Below are 20,062 nucleotides of genomic sequence, written 5' to 3' on the forward strand. Positions count from 1 at the left end.
CTGGGCTCATGATGCTGAATTTGAGAGCTCATTTTACCTGGGCTTGGCTGCTCTGAGCATTGCGTGCTTCCCTCCAACCACTGGTTCAGGGGCCTTTGGTTGGTGTCTTAAAAGTTTTTTCACAAAACCACTTGGTGTTACTGCTTCCAGGGTAAGTAAGGTCCATCGTGCCCAACCAGCTCTCCTGTGGAGGCCCAGCACTTTGGCCCCAGCTCAGTGCCCATTGAAGCTAGATCGTAGCGCTACAGTGCAGAGGACTGACGGCTGCCGCCTCCACACAGCTTTCTTTTGGTGGAGCAGGATTGCTCTTTGCAGACAGGCTGGCTTCCCCATTTGGTGACTTGTGGGGCTCCAGGGAGGCATGTCCTGGACTCCCTTCTCTTCTGATCCCCTCTAGTTCTGGGGATCTAGAGGCTTTGCCACACCATAGACTTGTACAAACCAGCCTCTCTCCTGTTTGGACATGCAGCCATTGCCCCAGTCCTGCTAGATGCCCTGACGGATCCCTCCAGGAAGACCCAGAAATGCTTGCAGACCCTGCTTGACACAAAGTTTGTCCACTTCATTGATGCCCCGTCGCTCGCCCTCATCATGCCCATCGTCCAGAGAGCCTTCCAGGACCGTTCCACCGACACTCGGAAGATGGCAGCCCAGATTATTGGCAACATGTACTCCCTGACAGACCAGAAGGTAGCAGCCCACTGGGGCTGGTCCGGCTCAGACAAGTAGATGCTGGTTTAGGGCAGAGAGTCCTACAGTAGACGTGGGAGGGCTGTGGGCATTTGGTCCCTGATTATGTTTAGAGGGAGAAACGGACCATTTTGGGGTGGAGGGTGGAAATCTAGGCTCTGTGGGCGTCTTGCAGAGCGCAGTGGTTCCAGTCCTTCTTAGCTCAGCCCCCAGGTAAGGCCCATCCCAGTGGGCCCCATTTACCGATTGAGAGGGAGGAAAGGTCCAGCCTCGCCTCTGGCCTTTCAGGAATGTTGGGAAAGTGGCTGCTGCTTTGACTGCTTGCAATGTTTTCTTGTCACAAGCATTTGCTTCTGGAAACCTCTCAGAGGAAATTAGCCTAGTTGAGATTTATGTTGTTTGTTTGTTTGTTTACTTGCTCCCAAGGACTTGCATGTGTGATTTCATTGTCTACCACATCTCTGCTTTGCTTGCTCAGCCTAGGGACACAAGAGACAAAGTGGGAAGTTATGTCAATCCTAGAAAATTTGGGAAATTGGAAAGACAAAAAATTTTATTGATAGCCTTCCAACACTAAAACAATTACTGTTAATGATTTTTATTATATTTTAAAAATTATGTTACTGAACATAAACTTATTTTCAGATTAAAACAAGTTATTTATAAAACTGATTTTTAATACTTTTATAATATTCCAACAAATTTTTATACCATAACTTACATAATTCTATCATCGGTCATATAGTGTCCAAAGTTTTTTTTGCTATTTTAAGTAATGCTTCAGTGAACATAAGGCTTTTTCTATATTTAAAACTGTTTCCTAAGCTGAATGCTGTATCAAGAGATGTAAACCATTTAAGGTGAAGAAAGGGAAGATGATAATGCAATTCTGAAAGGAAAGTACCAGAAATAATTTCCTAGATTCCAGAGGCTGGGCAGGGCTTGGTCTCAGGAGGAGGACCAGCGGGGGAAGAACATTGAACTGTAGCTGGTGGCTCTCTCGACCTCTTGAGAATGGGCCTTGGGTCCCTTCTAGGTTTCCCTAAGCAATTGCACGGGGCCTTCGAGGAACTAGTCAGAGGGGGGAGTTCTTCGCCACTTGCCCTTCCCCACCTGTTTTGGGAGCACCCCTACTGAGCACTCCTTGTCAGCAGAATGGTGAGGTCAGGGTCCACAGTAGAACAGAACCTGGAGAAAGTAGGAATTGGGCTTCTGCCTGAGGCGCCTCTTGTGTTATTGCAGGACTTGGCTCCTTACCTGCCAAGCGTGACACCTGGCCTGAAAGCCTCTCTTTTGGACCCTGTACCTGAGGTGAGTCTGGGAGGAGATGGGGCAGGAGCTTGTTATTTTAGCCCAGTCCCCAGAAAATTGATTTCTGAGAATTCTCTTTAAGCTGCTTTTGTGTCTGTCTGGTAGAGGGAAGGAGACCCGAGGGGTCCCTCTCTGCTTCTTCGTGGTTACCTAGTTTTCAGTCAGATTTCCTCACCATCCTTGTTTTTGATTACCTGACAGGTGCGAACAGTGTCTGCAAAGGCTCTTGGGGCCATGGTGAAGGGCATGGGGGAGTCGTGTTTCGAGGACTTGCTGCCGTGGCTGATGGAGACGCTGACCTATGAGCAGAGCTCTGTGGATCGCTCAGGCGCTGCGCAAGGTGAGGCAAGAGCAGGCCCAGGGGCCAGTCCAGGAATGCCCTCTAGGGGCCCTCAGATCCAGTGGGTTCATTTTGTCCTTTTGTTACAGGATTGGCTGAGGTCATGGCTGGCTTAGGGGTGGAGAAGTTGGAGAAGCTGATGCCGGAAATTGTGGCTACAGCCAGCAAAGTGGACATTGCACCCCATGTCAGAGATGGCTATATCATGATGTTCAACTACCTGCCCATCACCTTCGGGGACAAGTTCACTCCTTATGTGGGGCCCATCATCCCCTGTATCCTCAAAGTAGGCACCAAAGACCATGCTGAGGATGGCATTAAGGAGGGCATGTGTTCTCCCAGAGAGCTGGGCTCCCTGCCAATTGGGGTTGGCTGGCAGGAGTCCTCATCCTGCTATTCAGGGAGTCCCATTTTCTTTTGGGTCTGGGTGCCTGGGGTGGCAACTTTGGCTGACCCACCCTCTGTGTGTGCAGGCTCTTGCAGATGAGAACGAGTTTGTGCGTGATACCGCCCTGCGTGCGGGCCAGCGGGTCATCTCCATGTACGCTGAGACGGCCATTGCCCTGCTGCTGCCCCAGCTGGAGCAAGGCCTCTTTGATGACCTCTGGAGAATAAGGTGAGAACTCAGGTGGGAAGGCCCAATGGCTCCAGCTTTGCACTCTGGGAACTCCGAGAAATGAGCAGAATGTTGCCAAGAACGCTCTCAACTTTCTCCAGATTCTTGCTTTTCACCATTTGCTAACTCGCCAGTTTCCTAACCACTCAGCCATGGGGCCAGCCCCCCCAGATTCTTGCTTTTAACCATTGTCTAACTCGCCAGTTTCCTGTAGCAGGGTCTTTATTCTGATTCTCTTTTAAAAACTTCTCTCTGTTCAGTCCTTCAGTTTGTAGTAAAGTTTTAAGCACAAATATACTTTTTAATCTGGAAATTCTACTTACAGGAATTTATACCAAGGACATATTTGGTCAAGTGCCTAAAGATGTCTATAGAAGGATGTTTGTCGCAGTAGTGTTTATCACTGGGAAAATTGGAGTTTGATTTTAAAAAGTCAGCACATGGGGCTGGCCCAGTGGTGCAGCAGTTAAGTTTGCACATTCCGCTTTGGTGGCCCTGGGTTCGCCGGTTCAGATCCCAGGTGTGGACATGGCACCACTTGGCAAGCCATGCTGTGGCAGGCGTTCTAGATATAAAGTAGAGAAAGATGGGCACGGATGTTAGCTCAGGGCCAGTCTTCCTCGGCAAAAAGAGGAGGGTTGGCGGCAGATATTAGCTCAGTGCTAAACTTCCTTAAAAAAAAAAAAAGTCAGTACATCCACACCATGAACTTTTATTCAGCCATTACAAAGGATAGCATAAGAGGACTATATCAGCTGACACAGAAAGCTCCTCAGCCTCTTGTTGATGGAGCAGTGCAGGCGGTGGCCAGTGCATGTGGTACGGGCCCACTTCCCACATTGTGCGGGGGAGTGTGTGTCTATAGAGGCTGTGTGTGCAAGAATGTCACCAGAGTGTCAGGGTGGTTGTCTGGGTGGTGGGAGTTTAGGTGATTGTTTATACTCTCTCTACATTTTTCTGTATTTTTAAAATTTTCAGTTTGAATATGACTATTATTTTTTATGATCATTAAAAACAGTAAACCTCATTTAGGGGCGGGCCCTGTGGCCGAGTGGTTAAATTCGCGCACTCCGCTTTGGTGGCCGAGGGTTTTGCCGGTTCGGATCCTGGGCGAGGACATGGCACCGCTCATCAGGCCACCTTGAGGCGGCGTCTCACATGCCACAACTAGAAGGACCCACAACTAAGATACACAACTATGTACTGGGGGGATTTGAGGAGAAAAAGCAGAAAAAAAAAAAAAGGAAGATTGGCAATAGTTGTTAGCTCAGGTGCCATTCTTTGAAAAACAGCAATTGGGCCTGGCCTGGTGGCCGAGTGGTTGAGTTCACGAGCTCTGCTGCAGGCGGCCCAGTGTTTTGTGGGTTCGAATCCTGCGCACGGACATGGCACTGCTCATCAAACCACGCTGAGGCAGTGTCCCACATGCCACAACTAGAAGAACGCACAGCGAAGAATATACAACTATGTACCGGGGGGGCTTTGGGGAGAAAAAGGAAAAAATAAAATCTTTAAAAAAAAAAAAAAAAACAATAAACCTCATTTAATTTGAAGAGAAATAAAGTTTAGCCTTCTAGGCCTCTTCTGATGTCTCCAGTTCTGATGATCAGCATTTTTGGTTTCCTGTTAATGCTTCCCTCTGTGCTCTATTTCTGTTCTTTGATAGATTATATTATAGAAATTTTCACATGTGCTTTGTTTTTTTTTTTTTTGAGGAAGGTTAGCCCTGAGCTAACATCCGCTGCTAATCCTCCTCTTTTAGCTGAGTAAGATGGGCCCTGAACAAACATCCATGCCCATCTTCCTCTACTTTATATGTGGGACACCTGCCTCAGCATGGCTTGACAAGCAGTGCTTAGGTCCGTACCTGGGATCCAAACCAGCCAACCCTAGGCTGCTGAAGCAGAACGTGCAAACTTAACCACTGTGCCACCGGACCAGTCCTTTACATGTGCTTTTTAAAAATATTTACTTTTGGGGCCGGCCCAGTGGTGCAACAGTTAAGTGCGCACGTTCTGCTTCGGTGGCCCGGTGTTCTCCGGTTCGGATCCCAGGTGCGGACGTGGCACCACTTGGCAAGCCATGCTGTGGTAGGCGTCCCACATAGAAAGTAGAGGAAGATGGGCACGGATGTTAGCTCAGGTCTAGCCTTCCTCAGCAAAAAGAGGAGGATTGGCAGCAGTTAGCTCAGGGCTAATCTTCCTTAAAAAAAAAAAAATTTATTTTTTTCCATGATTAAAGCTTATTAGTAGAAAACTTGGCAAGAAAACATGTGGAAAGTCTGAAGAAATGACCATTGCCTGTAACTTTTCTCCCATTCCAAGCTAACCACCATGAATATTCTGGGTGCATTTCCTTCCCGTCTCTTTTCTGCCCTGTGCTTGGTTGTGCCCTGAGATTACCCTTTGTGGCTGTGTGACTCTGCTCTTGGCATCCTTCCCAGGTTCAGCTCTGTTCAGCTCCTTGGGGATCTCCTGTTCCACATCTCAGGAGTCACTGGCAAGATGACCACAGAAACTGCCTCTGAAGATGATAACTTTGGAACTGCCCAGTCCAACAAGGTGCGTGCCTTGAGTTGATTTTCCTTGCTCTGCTGATGGTAGGGACGTGCCCTGGCACTCATGCTGTGGAGGCTTCACCCCCTGTGTTCTCTGTTTCTTTCCACTGGCTCCAGGCGATCATCACTGCCCTGGGGGTAGATCGGCGGAACCGGGTGTTGGCAGGGCTGTACATGGGCCGCTCGGACACCCAGCTGGTTGTGCGGCAAGCATCCCTGCACGTCTGGAAGATTGTGGTCTCCAATACTCCCCGCACCTTGCGTGAGATCCTGCCCACTCTCTTTGGGCTCCTGCTGGGTTTCCTAGCCAGCACATGTGCAGATAAGAGAACGGTAAGTTTCCTGGACCTTGCTTCTGACCCAGCAGGCCCTGATGCCTCCTTTCAGAGGCTAGAAAGCTGGGTCTGCAGAGACCAGGAGAGTGCTTAGGGTCCCCTCTCTTAACAGGGGAACGTTTGTTTATTTACTTGGTCTTTCAACAAATATTTGTTAAGCATCTGCTAGGTGCTAAGCAGGGGCCTAAGACCTGGGAATAGAATGGGGAAGAAAGGCAGCCTCATTCCTTGTCCTCGTGGAGCTACAGTCTGGTAGAGGAGAAGGATATTAATCAAATAATCACACAGACAGATGTAAATGCAGCTATGGCAAGTGCTACGTGGCGCTGCAAATGCTTATCACAGGGACATTGGACCTGGCTAGGGAGGTCAGGGGAGGCTTCTCAGAAGAATTAATGCTTGAAGATGAAAGATGAGTAAGCACCAGCCAGGTGAGGAGTCAGTGAAAGACTATTCCAGACAGAGGGAATAGTGCTTTAGATACAAGGGTGGGATGTGCAGAAGCCCTGTGGTGGGCAGGGACATGGCCAACAGTAGGGGCTGAGCAAAGGCTGGTGAGTCTGGAGTGAGAAAGCAGGCAGGCACAAGCATGGCGTGAGATATGGCTGACGCACTGGGCTGGGGTAGGCCACATTCATTGGTTGGGAGGAGGGGCCCAGCCTGCACTGATGATCACTTCTGCCAGTCTCCTTTGGCCCACTCCCAGCCCCCATCCCTGGCTAGGACACTGCATATTTGGCTCTGAAGAAAGATTTGCATGTGGCCTCAGAGGAGATGGGTTTTTTCCTTAAAGCATTTGTTCCAAATTCAACTCCTCTTGGGCGAGAGCATGTAGTTAAGTGACTTCTAGGCTGCAGTTTTCAATCCAGGGAAATTGGCCCTTGACTGAGAGCATATGATGAACTTCCCATTCATATGTAAGGTGCCAGCTCTTGCTTTAGGTTGTATAGGTATGTGTGACACAAACATAATTTTATTTTGTAGTGTTTTGTAAGCATCTTGGCGGGGGCTTTTCAGAGATGAGAGCATTTGGGGAAGTTAAGTCAATGACTGAGATAAAGTATAAGAGGTGCCAGGGCCCTCACTCTGGAGTTGTCCTCTGGGTGCCCTGGGCTTTGCAGGGAGTTGATGCCTGGCTTGATCTCTGCTGACAGATTGCAGCGAGGACGTTGGGAGATCTCGTCCGAAAGTTAGGGGAGAAAATCCTACCTGAGATCATCCCCATCCTTGAGGAAGGCCTGCGGTCTCAGAAGAGTGATGAGAGGCAGGGCGTGTGCATCGGGCTGAGTGAGATCATGAAGTCCACCAGCCGGGACGCCGTGAGTACCTTTCAGGGACCCCACAGGCCCTGCCCCTGCAGGTGACCTGACTCCGAGGGCTGGGAGGCGGTTACAGGAGAAGCTGCACCACCAGGGACACTTCACTTCCCCCTCAGGACACGTGAACCTCATTCTGGCAGTGGGCTGTTGGTGGGCCACACATGGACTGGGATTTCCCTCCTCTCAGCTTTACTATCAGTTTTGCAGGCTGAAAACTAAGCGGTTTAGAGGTCTTGAGTGGCCTTTAGAAATCAGAGATGAACTTTTTCTCACTACTTCTGAGGTTGCTCCACATGAATCCCTATTGCGTTGCTATGTCAGTTCAGTTAAAATGTGTGATATCCTTAGCAGGGAAAGGAGGGTGGCAGGGAGCAGGAGGGGCGTGCGCTTGTTCTTAGAAGGAGTGGAGTAGATAAGAGTAAGTACCCAGTGGGTGGAAATGTGTTCTCTCCAGGAATCCTACTGTTCCCATAGTAGCAACATTTGATTTGGAGTCATTCTCACTGACCTTACATTCTAAGGTATTTGATCCTGGAAGCATTCCTGGGAATAGGTTGAGTATGCATAGGGTTGTTGATTGGAATGAAAGTGCCAAAGTGGAGTGGATGGCCAGTCAGAAAGTAAGCACATAGCCTATTGCTTAGCCTGAGCATCCTCATCTGATTTACTAGATCCTTGTCCTGTGTGTATCAGTTATATGTTTTACATTTAGGGTTTCATATTTGGCCAAGAAAACTCAACCAAATAGAGTTGTGATTCATTGAACAGTTACTGAGTCCCCCAAAGGCTGAGACTTTGCCGATGGTGAGGCCAACATATAACCCGTCCTTAGAGTCATAGTGAGCTTTGCTTTGGTGGAATTGGTTACAAAGGGGACAGAGCTGTCCTTGGCCCTGCTATAGCCCCAAAGACTTCATAGAGGAGCAGGTGTCTGAGTGAGACGTGAAGAAGGACTTGGAGTGTTCCAAGAGGAAAAGCAAAAGAAAGAGTCGGAGGAGAGGAGGCCACATCATGGAGAGCCTCACTGGGGCAAGGAGTTAGGAGTTCCTCCTGTAGGAGATGGGGAGTATCTGGAGAACTTACCTACAAAAATCAAGCTGTTAATTATTAAGTCGGGGTGAAAGGTCCTCAGGGCTAGATTACATATCCTCTCTGCTTTTTTATACTTGCACATTTTCACAGAAAACAGCTAAGTTAAAAGTCAAGCCAAGGAAGTGGTGGAGGCCTGGCTGGGCCAGAGGGCCTCGCTTCCGCTCCCTCCGTGTCTCTGCTGTGTCAGGTACAGTGCACGTGTGCTGTTGCAGGTGCTATATTTCTCTGAGTCCCTTGTGCCCACGGCGAGGAAGGCTTTATGTGACCCGCTGGAGGAGGTCAGAGAGGCGGCGGCCAAGACCTTCGAGCAGCTGCACTCCACCATCGGCCACCAGGCTCTGGAGGACATTCTACCATTTTTGCTGAAGCAGCTGGTGAGTGGATCTGCCACACACCTACCAGTTTGGCTTTTATTATCTTTGTAGAAGCAAAACATAGGGGGCTTATTGTGCCAAGGCAGCCGCAGTGTGGGCCCCCAGAGGGAGTGGGTGCGGCAGGATCACACTTGGCTCTGTGCTTCTTCTTTGACAGTCAGTAAGTGTGGGTACAGTGGGAGGGAAGAAAGTGGAGAAGGAAGTTGGCAGTGGCTAGTCTAGACAGCAGAGGTGGGGATGGGAGCCAGCTCCTCAGTGTTGCCCTCATTGCCCCTCTGCAGGATGATGAGGAGGTGTCAGAATTTGCCTTGGACGGTCTGAAGCAAGTTATGGCCATCAAGAGTCGTGTGGTGCTGCCCTACCTTGTGCCCAAGGTAAATCCCAACACATGGGAACCCCTCTCTGGCCCAGAAGCCACAGCCCCATCATTGTTCATGGGCCTGCCATGAAGCCCAGTTCTGAACTCAGATGTTAGAGGAGGCTGGTGGTGGATGCAGGATGCCCTGGAGCAGACACTCAGCCCTGAACAGTGAGAATGGCTCTCCCAGAGCCTAGTGCAGTGGCCAGTACGGGGCAGCGTTCATTGAGTTGACGTTGTTCATTCTACAGCTGACGACTCCCCCTGTCAATACCCGGGTGCTGGCTTTCCTTTCATCTGTGGCAGGCGACGCCCTGACCCGTCATCTTGGAGTGATCCTCCCAGCGGTCATGTTGGCCCTGAAGGAGAAGCTCGGGACTCCAGATGAGCAGCTGGTGAGTGTCATGATGGTTCCCGCCAGCTTTCTAACAGCTGTCCTGTCCTTCCCCCTGTGAAGCCGTGCTCAGCCCAGGTGTCCGCTGTGGTTTTAGGAGATGGCCAACTGTCAGGCCGTGATCCTCTCAGTAGAGGATGACACCGGGCACCGGATCATCATCGAGGATCTGTTGGAAGCCACTCGCAGCCCTGAGGTGGGCATGAGGCAGGCTGCTGCCATCATCCTCAACATCTACTGTTCCCGCTCGAAGGCGGACTACACCAGCCACCTGCGGAGCCTCGTCTCCGGCCTCATCCGACTCTTCAATGACTCCAGCCCTGTGGTTCTGGAGGAGAGCTGGGATGCCCTGAATGCCATTACCAAGGTCAGGGGACTGCTGACCCCACAACCAGCTTTTGCTTTTAGACAATTCCAGATGCTTATAAGACTAGACTCTTAAAATAACCCCCCAGGTAGCCATTATGCAGTTTGAACATTTATCAATCCATGGCCAGTCCTGTTTATACTCCCACCCATACCCCTTCCCTTGCTGTATTATTTTGAAGCAGTCTTGAAAGGGCTGTACTTAGAACTCTGACATCCTCTCTGTTTTTTCCTGACTTCCCATAGAAGCTGGATGCTGGCAACCAGCTGGCACTCATTGAAGAACTGCACAAAGAAATCCGGCTCATAGGGAATGAGAGCAAAGGGGAGCACGTGCCAGGGTTCTGCCTCCCAAAGAAGGTAAGCCAGGGGCTCGTGGTGCAGGCTGCTGTGGGCATGTGGCCTTCTTCTACCTTCACCCCCACTCCCACTCTGGGTCAGCTGGAGCAGCCATGTGTTAATCTGACTTAGCACCCTAGGTGCTGTTCCACACTTGCCCAGACAGTGTTTCTTCCCCTTGGTGGCCACATGAGGACAGGGTTCATGCTGCATCTGGTTTAAACTGTGGCGGCCACCTTAGCCAGAGCAAGTGAGTCACAGAGGTGACAGCAGTGTGTATCCCTCTGTGTTAATAGGCCTGTTGGAAGCTCTTATCGTCTTGTCAATGTCAAGTCAAAACTATTCCCCAGCCAGCACCCTCTCAGGCCGTGATGCTGGCAGCCTGGATTAGTCTTTTTTGTGGAGTTGAGGAGCACCTTTCTTTGGGTGGGAGACACTTGGGCCCAGTGCCTTTGAGATTTGACTCTCAGGTGTGGTTCTCTTGTCAGGGAGTAACCTCCATCCTTCCAGTGTTGCGGGAGGGAGTCCTGACTGGCAGCCCAGAACAGAAAGAGGAAGCAGCCAAAGCTTTAGGCTTGGTGATCCGCCTCACCTCAGCTGACGCCCTGAGGCCCTCCGTGGTCAGCATCACTGGCCCTCTGATTCGAATCCTGGGGGACCGATTCAGCTGGAACGTGAAGGCAGCTCTGCTCGAGACACTCAGCCTCTTGCTGGCCAAGGTGAGTGACTGACGAGTTCATTCTCTTGGTCCATTTGGATCTTAGAGAACAGATCATCTGCAGGAGACTGGTACATGGTGTCACGTGGCAGCAGAGTGACAGCTTATTATGGCATAGCAGAGGGACTTAAGACCTTGGACTCTAGGCTCACACTACACAATGGTCAATTCCAGGTCCACCAGTTCGTAGCCTTGTGGCTGGATGACCTTGGTCATATAACTTCTGAGCCTGTTTCCTCACCTATAATTTGAGAGTGCTAATTCTGCCTGCCTCAAGGAGGGCTGTGAAATGTGGGACTTAGATGAAATAATGCCAGGCACAGTGCCTGACGTTCTGAGCACTCAATACATGCTAATTCCTATTATTTTGAAGAGTTACTGCTTCAAAGGAAAAAATCCAGGGCCACATCAATACAAGTAAAACATTGTTTAAATATGCTCCTGTTCTTTATTGCCACCTCGCAAAGGGAGATGCTGAGAATCTGATGAGAGAATGAAGTCTGAGAGCAGCTGGAATAATTTCAGTTTTTGCCAAAAGTGTAAGACGCAAAGATACAACATATTAACCATTTCTAATGTTGTACAGGGCAAGAATTAAGCCCTTTAGATTTAAAAAAGTATGAACAAAGCCAAGATTTGTTGTTGTAAAAAAAAAAATTGAATTCTTGCTTGAGGTTTGGAAACAAAAGCAAACTTGAAATGTGTAGTTTTTTTTCCTTTTGGGAGAAGGTTGTGGGGAGCAACTTCCCAGCTGAAAAGTGGGATTGTGAGCATCAGCCTCATTCTATAGCAAATTGAGTCTTTTTTTTTTTTTTAAGTAAGTATTATCTGTATCTTGTGCTTTTTTCTGTGGTATTTTTGTAATTCTTTGAACAAATGGAGCCCTTCCCTCACAGAATTTGTCCCTTAGGCCATGAGTCAGATGTCACCCCTGGGCAGATGGTTCCCACCTCAGATTTACTGGCTTCACTCTGTCGTGTGCCTTCCAGCAGCCTGCAAACCCCGACCCTGGTATTTCCAGACTGCCAGACAGCTACTGTGATTTTCTCATTTAGCAAATAAGTAAATCTTTAGTCTTGGACCCATCTGTATTTTGTCACAAGTGTGCCTGTTTTTCTATATATGGTCAGGGATTAAACTGGATTTTTACTGGAGGTGTGCACATGTGTACAGGGATGACTTCTGAGATCATTTGTTTCATAGGATTGTTGAGGGCTAACTGTCAAGTGCTCAACCTGTGTATGGGTTGCTCACTGGATGGTACCTGCCCTTACACACTCAGTCTCTTTCCCTCTGTTGGCACTAGAACAGTTCTTCACTGGTGCTGACCGCCGGCTGCCTGCCCTGCTCTTTAATGTATTTGGAGATGGAGGTTTCCAGTCACTCGTCCACGTGGATAGGTCTCCACCAAGCCAAGCTGACCATGTCTTGGTGGTGGTGGTCACCCTCGTCATCCTCCCCCTCCCCCCCGCCCCCGCTCCTCCCAGTGCAGTGAAGGATGCTGAAAACGGAAGAGGAGGCTGAGCATAACCTGTCTGTGCTTGGTGCTCCTCTCTTCTGGGATATCTATTCCTAGCCCGTGTATGAGAGCTGGCTCAGCTCGTGGTGGTTTTGGATTGTTTTTGTGCCTGTAGTACACTGTGGCCTGGGGCTCCACCACAGCTGTGCCTTTGGGTGTTTCTCCAACAGGTTGGGATTGCCCTGAAGCCCTTCCTGCCCCAGCTGCAGACCACTTTTACCAAAGCCCTGCAGGACTCCAATCGAGGGGTGCGCCTGAAGGCTGCTGATGCACTGGGGAAGCTCATTTCCATCCACATCAAGGTGGATCCCCTCTTCACAGAGCTGCTGAATGGAATCCGTGTCATGGAGGACCCGGGTGTCAGGTGAGGTGCCAGTGGGGATGTGCTGTGGCTGCAAGGAGGCCAGGCAGCTGCTGAAGCAGCCCCGGGCCGGGCTGTACCTGTGTGGGTGGGAGCAGTGGTGCAGGAGAGCTAGGTTTTAAGTTGGGTGCGTTGGTTCCATAGGGACACCATGCTGCAGGCCCTGAGGTTTGTGATTCAGGGAGCAGGGGCCAAAGTGGACACAGTCATCCGGAAAAACATCGTCTCACTCCTGCTGAACATGCTGGGACACGACGAGGTATGGCTGTAGGTGGTGGCGGGGCTGGTGGGCTTGACTGCTTTCCTTCTTTTGTTTGTTTGGTGTCTCTGCTTGTGTTAGATGAATTTGGTACAGCTGCCAGCTGGTCAGTAGTCATAATCATCCTGACATTCATATCACTCTTTATGGTTTATCTAACATTTGCTTGTGAGGGAGAAAAGGCAGGTAGTATTGATATTGATTATTATGTTTTATAGGTAAGGAAAGTAAGTTTTTTAAAGTCTATATCTCTCATTAATCTCTAATCTTAATCATTTTCCCTCTCTGCCTCTCATTTCCTCATTTGTAAAATGAAGAGGTTCAGGGGCCAGCCCTGTGGCCAAGTGGTTAAGTTCGCATGCTCTGCTTCGGCGGCCCAGGGTTTCCCCAGTTCCAATCCTGGGTGCAGACGTGGCACCGCTTGTCAAGCCATGCTGAGGCAGCGTCCTACATACCACAACTAGAAGGACCCACAACTAAAATTACACAACTATGTACCGGGGGGCTTTGGGGAGAAAAAGGAAAAGTAAAACCTTAAAAAAAAAAAAAATGAAGAGGTTCATTTATTGGTTCAGAAAACATTTGTTGAGTCGAAGGGCCTAGCCCAGAGGTGATTAAAGCATGGTCACAGCCCTCAATACACTTAGTGTCTGGTGTCTGTCCGGGGGGAAAGTCTTAGCACTGTTGGGAAGGGAAGGACTTGCCTGGGGCCACACCTAGCAGGTGGTAGAGTCAGAACCAGGATCGGAGCTCTGCGCCTCCTTGTCCTGTCTGGGTCCCAGCAGTGTAGCCCTTCCTTACACAGTCTGGGGGCGTTTGTTCAGTACCTGTTGGCTGCCCGGGACTGTGGCAGGTCTAGTAGGAGATGAGTCTGTGGATAAGAATTTTCTCTTTCACCTTTGACAGACAGCCCTCTGTTGTGGGGCCTAATCTGTGGAGAGAGGCCTTTGGGTTCACGTGGTTTCACACTTTGTTGTGTGTCTACACATGGGGCTGGCCATTGTTGCTGCTGCACTTATCACGACTCCGCAGGTCTGGTCTAATCCCCAGCTGCCTGCTCTGACTAAAGCCCTGGTCTTCTCTGGGGGTGCAGATGGGAGACTCGGCCTTCTTTTTGTCACAATCTGTCAGGGTTTTTACAGGGCCATGCACAGTACAAGCAAAAGTTAGTATTTAAACCAATTTGCATTTCACCACAATGGAACTTAAAATAGATCCTGCTGGAGAGAGTGGGTGTCAGAGAGAGCCAACTTTAGCCTTGCTTGGCACCTGGGCTTCTGCTTGGAGCTCAGAGGCCCAAACTGCTGGCAGACCATCCTCCCCCAACTCAGAACTTCCCCTGGATCGAAGGTGGCACTCCAGGGTGCCAGCCTGGTGTCAGCCTCCCCACAGGTCATTGAGTCCCTAGTTGGTGGGTTGTTTTGGGAGAGGCACGTCAAGTTGGTACTTATTAATAATATAGCACATAATTTAAAACCCACTTGCTCAGGATCTTGCAGTTAGCCGACGAGGGAGAGGCATCAAGGAGCCATTTGCATGTCTGGCTTTTTTTTTTTTTAAAGATTGGCACCTGAGCTAACAACTGTTGCCACTCTTTTTTTTTTTTTTTGCTTTCTGCTTTTTCTCCCCCAACCCCCCAGTACACAGTTGTACATTTTAGTTGTGGGTCCTTCTAGTTGTGGCATGTGGGACGCTGCCTCAGCGTGGCCTGACGAGCGGTGCCATGTCCTTGCCCAGGATCTGAACCAGCGAAACCCCAGGCCACCGCAGTAGAGCCTGCGAACTTAACCATTCCGTCACGGGGCTGGCCCCACGTATCTGGCTTTGATTCTAACAGAAAAAGCATGGCTGTCACCTGTCTTCCTGGGGTTGATTAGCAGCTTCTTTTTGACTTCCTAGGACAAACTTGAATAATGGAGGTGGCAGTGGGGCCCCAACACAGTAGAGAGATAGCAGGGAGTTGCTCTGGACACAAGATGACACACAAAAAATGGAGCTCAGAGTGGTTCTCTGGCTGCTTCTGGTGACTGTGGGCAGGGACCTCCCCTCTGCGTGCCCCTCCCTGCCTCACAGGGCTGTTGATAGTAACTGAGATAATAAATGTAAAGCATTCAGACTTCCTAAAAAGAAAGGTGCTATGTAAATCTGGTTATTATTGCTATTGTGATGATGATTACCATATGCACACACACTGGAGTTTTCTATAATTAAGTGAAGTGCCGGGTGTGTAATTTTTAACTCCGCGCTGAGTGGCAGTTGCAGTGAACGGCAGTCCCAGTCTGGCAGCAGGAGCACCAGTGCCTGGGGTAAGGACTGGTTTAGAGTTCCTGGGTTGCTTTGTTCTGCCTTCTTCCCTGCCCTCCATCCGGGCCATAGTTGGTTGCCCTGGTTACCATGGAGCTGGTGGCGTGGCTGACACCACCTTTCATTCTCTTCTCTGCCCTGTCAGGACAACACTCGCGTCTCCTCGGCCGGATGCCTGGGGGAACTGTGTGCCTTTCTGACAGAAGAGGAGCTTAGCGCTGTTCTTGAGCAGTGCTTGCTGGGTAGGTCTCTCGTCCACTGGGGCTTTCCCCTTCAGAGCCTCCCAGCCTTGGAGGAGAGTTGTGTGCGCCTGTCTTCCCTTCCCCTTAAAAGGTCTCTGACAGCTGGGCCACCCTTTCCTTGGGAATTCAGCTGTTAAAACAAAATGGAGTTTCCAGTGATCCTGTAGCCCCGAGCATCTCTGCTCACAGAGCACAGCTGCAAGTCTGCATCAGTCTGCGAGAGACCTCGCCTTAACAGGCCACCTTGAGCAGGGCGGTCCCTGTACAGTGCACTGGGGTTTCTGCCAGGTCCAAGTCGGCACGCTAGTCTCAGGGGTGTGGTAGACCTGTGGGCTGCATGGGTGTTGGGGGCATGCTGTAAAGTGCAGGTTGACCCCAGTTGTGTCCTTCCAACCAGCGGACGTGTCTGGCATTGACTGGATGGTTCGGCATGGGCGGAGCCTGGCACTCTCTGTGGCTGTGAATGTAGCTCCCAGCAGACTCTGTGCAGGCAAATACAGCAGTGAAGTTCAGGACATGATCCTCAGCAATGCCATGGCAGACAGGGTAAGGCTTTGGGGAAGCGAGACTAGTCCTCCCGACCCCTAGTCAAAATTCCACTGCCATAGCTTTACTCACATAGCATGGGGAACGCCAGGCCTGGATTCAAATTTTGTCTTTGCTGGTAACCTCCTGTGTCCTTAGACTAGTACTTCATTTCTCTGTGCCCCAATTTCATCACCTAAACAGTGAGGAGTTTGGTGGGAGCATCTAGAGGTCCCTTCTAGGTCAGAAAGTCTCTGATCCCTATTCCTGGGAACCAGTGATCCAGGCTTTGTTCATCTGCCTCACAGCCAGGGCAGCCTGTCTGCATGAGAGCTATCAAGGAGTCTTGGCTATGAAGTAATGAGGGTAGGGGGGCTGGTGGTAAGAAGCGGGGTCCTGGAGATTCTTGAGAATGGGATTGTGCCTGGCCCTGCTGCTCCGAGGAAGGAGCAGGATGTCGTCCTGTCTAGCTCTCTCCTCTCTCCACAGATCCCCATCGCGGTTAGCGGGGTCCGGGGCATGGGCTTCCTGATGAAGCATCACATCGAGACAGGAGGAGGACAGTTGCCATCCAAACTCTCCAACCTGTTCATTAAGGTGAGCGGGGGCAGCCTGGCTTGTGAGAAGGACCTATGACCAGAGAACACCAGAAGTGTGCCCTGAGACTGGCTCTGTTCTAGCAGTTCTCCATGGGTAGCCTGCAAGGAACTCTGAACCCCTAGGATGGAGTGCAGAATGGTTCTGTGTGCATTTTTCTCTGGAAGAATGCCCAACGTTTTGTCAGATTCTCAAATAGACCTGTGATCCCAAATCAAGTTAAGAACCACTACTGGGGCCGGCCCGGTGGCGCAGTGGTTAAGTTCCCACATTCCGCTTCTCAGTGGCCCAGGGTTTGCCAGTTCGGATCCCGGGTGTAGACATGGCACCGCTTGGCACGCCATGCTGTGGTAGGCGTCCCACATATAAAGTAGAGGAAGATGGGCACGATGTTAGCTCAGGGCCAGGCTTCCTCAGCAAAAAGAGGAGGACTGGCAGCAGTTAGCTCAGGGCTAATCTTCCTCAAAAAAAAAAAAAAAAAAAAAAGAACCACTATTTTAGGCATTCTTTCTAGGCACCTCAATTTTGTAAAATTTGGAACAAACCTGGGTTCAAATCTTCTCTTCCCTGTCTCCCTTTAGCTGGCATGGCACTTATTAGTGTGGCTGGTGTGGTTGCTGCAAGGCCTCAGTTAGGAAAGCCAGGGAGCCCAACAGTGGAGCCCCCACTGCCTGTTTAGTGAAGCATGCTTCCCAAACATTAACGTGCACACAAATCAGAGCCAGAATCTACATTTTAAGAGATGGGGCCATGCTTGAGACTGCCTTTGTAACCAGCTCTCAGGCATGTCAGTGCTGCTGGTGCATGGACATGGCTTTGAGTAGTGAGGTTCTAAAGGGTGATGGCCCCCTCCCTGCAGACACCCAGAGCCCTGCTGGGAGTGTACAGGGCCCGATCAGACTGATCCTGTAGGAGGGCAGCACCCTATGTGCAGCTGGTCATCAGCATTTGTTTGCGGAGGACTCTTTGTGTGCTTGCTGGGCAAGACCCTGAAGGTGTAGAGATGACCAGGGCAGACAAGATCTCTGGAGTTGGAGACACAGAAAGCCCGTGGGGAGAGCCCTAATTTAGATGGGGTTGTCAGGGGAGACCTCTGAAGGTTGACATGTGAGCTGAGACCTGAAGGATAAGAAGGAACCAACCAAGCAAGGATCCGGGGCAAGCATGTCCCAGGCAGTGGGACCAGCCGATGCAGAGGCCTGAGGCAGGAAGGAATATGGTATGTTTGAGGAAGTGAAAGTCCCATGTGGGCCAAGAATAGTGAGCAGAGGGGAGAGTGGCACGAGATGAGGTGGAGGGGAAGACAGGGCCAAATCACACCTGTCACCCTCCCATGGGAGGGAAGGCATCAGAAGAGAGTAGTGGGGTCACTTTCCGTGATGAAGAAAGAGTGTCAGGGCAGAATTTTGAATTTCTTTGAGAAATAGATGGGATTTGCTTGACTAAAAGCCTGTGTTCCTCTTCATAGTGTCTGCAGAACCCATCCAGTGACATCAGGCTGGTGGCTGAGAAGATGATCTGGTGGGCAAACAAGGACCCATTGCCTCCCCTGGACCCCCAGGCCATCAAACCCATCCTGAAGGCTCTTCTCGACAACACCAAGGATAAAAACACTGTCGTAAGGGCCTACAGTGACCAGGCGATTGTCAACCTCCTGAAGATGAGGCAGGGAGAAGAGGTGTTTCAGGTGGGAGCCTGGACCGGAGTGCCTCCCCAGGGCATGCTGTGGGCATTTTTCTTGCAGTCTTCTTCTGCATGACAGTATTTGAGCATCATTCTCTTCCCTGCCTCCCTGTAAGCCTGAGTGTTGAGGGGCAGATTGTGATCAGGTGACTGGTCTAGTGCCTGAAAACACATTCCTCTATTCTTGTGTTCACACTCTTTCAGCAACAGAGCCCTCTCTTCAAATAAAATGTCACATGCTCCTAAACCTAGAAAACAGATCCCAGTAGGGCTGCCTGTGAAGCCAGGGCCCTGTTCACTCAGTCCCCTACCTCCTAGCAACCTTGAAAGCACTGAAAACTCTGATCACTGCCACCTCCCCACATGAAAAGCATGAGGAGTGTTTTCTTGGCTTTCCCTGGATCCATCTGATTCCCTTATTTTGCCAGACTTCACCTCAGTGGTTCTACTACTGAGGTAAACACTCGTTTTTGTCTTTGATCAGAGAAAGCTTAAGCCATTTTCTGACTCTGTCTCCTCATTTCCATCTTCCCCACAGTCCGTCTCCAAGATCCTGGATGTGGCCAGTTTGGAGGTGCTGAGTGAGTGTAACCGGCGGTCCCTGAAGAAGCTGGCCAGCCAGGCTGACTCCACAGAGCAGGTGGACGACACCATTCTGACATGATGGGCCTCGCCCTGCCCACTGGGCTCCACATCAGCATTTCGGCTCCACCTCTTTGTTCAGTGTTTTCATTTTTGAAAATACGTTTGTTCCGATGGGGAGCTTAGGAGATGGCGTTCCCAGAAAATATTTTAATATATCAACAGCCCACAGCCAAAGCCTTAAATCAAACCCACACACAACTGAAAATTGCCTCCTCCATCTCTCACCCTTTTCTTTGGAGAAGAGAAGAAAAAGCACATGCGTGAGCCTCACTGAGTGGCGGTCAAGAGCTGATCGTCCAGCTTAGCATGACCAGGTCTAGAGCAGTTGGGTCAGACCTCTGGTTCCTCTTCTCCTCTGCTTGAGCTCTGGTTACAGAGCCAGTGCTGTCAACCTTTCTTCCTGACCCCGAGTGGGGCACAGAACTGAGGGGGTCTGCCTGGTGTGGTGTGTCTTGGCATGGCTTTTCAGTGTTGTGCGGGCTGACTGGATCAGACCTCTGTCAGGTGGCAATGATACTCCCACAGCCCCGGCGCTTCCCAAGTTGGGGGAGGGGTATAGGTTTAAATGCAGTTATTTGAAGGAGGAATGTTTAATAAAGGCTTTGATTTAATCTTGTTATAAGCCGATTTTTTTAAATCTCCAAACATCCATTAACATGAAGCTTCCTGCATCAGGAATAAGGCAAGGCTTGCGACTGTTTTGTAAGCATTGGCGGCACTCTGATTTCTGGGCGACTCTCTCCTGCTCTCAGAGTCTTGTCGATGTCTGCAGACTTCTTTGTCCTGAGGTCGGGTCTCAAGAGGTGTGCAGCCAGGCCTGCGATCTCACCCTGCATGGAGAAGGCAAGGGTCCAAGTAGCCACTTCTCTGCTCTCTCCTGACTCAGAAAGGCAGAGAGCTTCTGGTAGTCAAGTTTTAAAGAGAAATCCCTCCCCTCTGTGGAGTCAGAAAGAACCACATTCCTGTAGTCAGAGGACTTGCCAGAGGAAACCAAAGTTGCAGTTCAGCATCTGCCTCCTTTGTGAATGACTTCCTTCCTCCTGGTTCTTAGAAGGCTCGTGACCCACCCGTCCTGTCTGATGGAGCACGCCCCTCTGGGCCCAGTGACGCAAGTTTTC

General features: G+C 50.3%; 1 protein-coding gene across 1 annotated transcript in view; it reads left to right on the forward strand.

Annotated features, from left to right (window-relative positions):
* The window catches only part of GCN1 (GCN1 activator of EIF2AK4), a 58,773-nt gene extending 39,218 nt beyond the window's left edge, over positions 1–19,555 (forward strand). The window contains exons 38-58 of the mRNA XM_001488848.7: positions 470–690; positions 1,933–2,001; positions 2,203–2,341; positions 2,431–2,627; positions 2,815–2,957; positions 5,401–5,518; positions 5,632–5,847; positions 7,004–7,168; positions 8,473–8,634; positions 8,916–9,008; positions 9,244–9,387; positions 9,484–9,753; positions 9,999–10,112; positions 10,580–10,810; positions 12,499–12,692; positions 12,834–12,948; positions 15,398–15,494; positions 15,892–16,040; positions 16,509–16,616; positions 18,085–18,303; positions 18,838–19,555. Of these exons, the coding sequence (XP_001488898.3) occupies positions 470–690; positions 1,933–2,001; positions 2,203–2,341; positions 2,431–2,627; positions 2,815–2,957; positions 5,401–5,518; positions 5,632–5,847; positions 7,004–7,168; positions 8,473–8,634; positions 8,916–9,008; positions 9,244–9,387; positions 9,484–9,753; positions 9,999–10,112; positions 10,580–10,810; positions 12,499–12,692; positions 12,834–12,948; positions 15,398–15,494; positions 15,892–16,040; positions 16,509–16,616; positions 18,085–18,303; positions 18,838–18,963 (3,290 nt within the window). The 3' untranslated portion in view covers positions 18,964–19,555. The remainder of the gene's footprint in view (positions 1–469; positions 691–1,932; positions 2,002–2,202; positions 2,342–2,430; positions 2,628–2,814; positions 2,958–5,400; positions 5,519–5,631; positions 5,848–7,003; positions 7,169–8,472; positions 8,635–8,915; positions 9,009–9,243; positions 9,388–9,483; positions 9,754–9,998; positions 10,113–10,579; positions 10,811–12,498; positions 12,693–12,833; positions 12,949–15,397; positions 15,495–15,891; positions 16,041–16,508; positions 16,617–18,084; positions 18,304–18,837) is intronic.
* Positions 19,556–20,062: the final 507 nt, after the last annotated feature.

The sequence above is a fragment of the Equus caballus genome, chromosome 8 (assembly GCF_041296265.1).
Source record: "Equus caballus isolate H_3958 breed thoroughbred chromosome 8, TB-T2T, whole genome shotgun sequence".
NCBI classification, from domain to species: domain Eukaryota; kingdom Metazoa; phylum Chordata; class Mammalia; order Perissodactyla; family Equidae; genus Equus; species Equus caballus.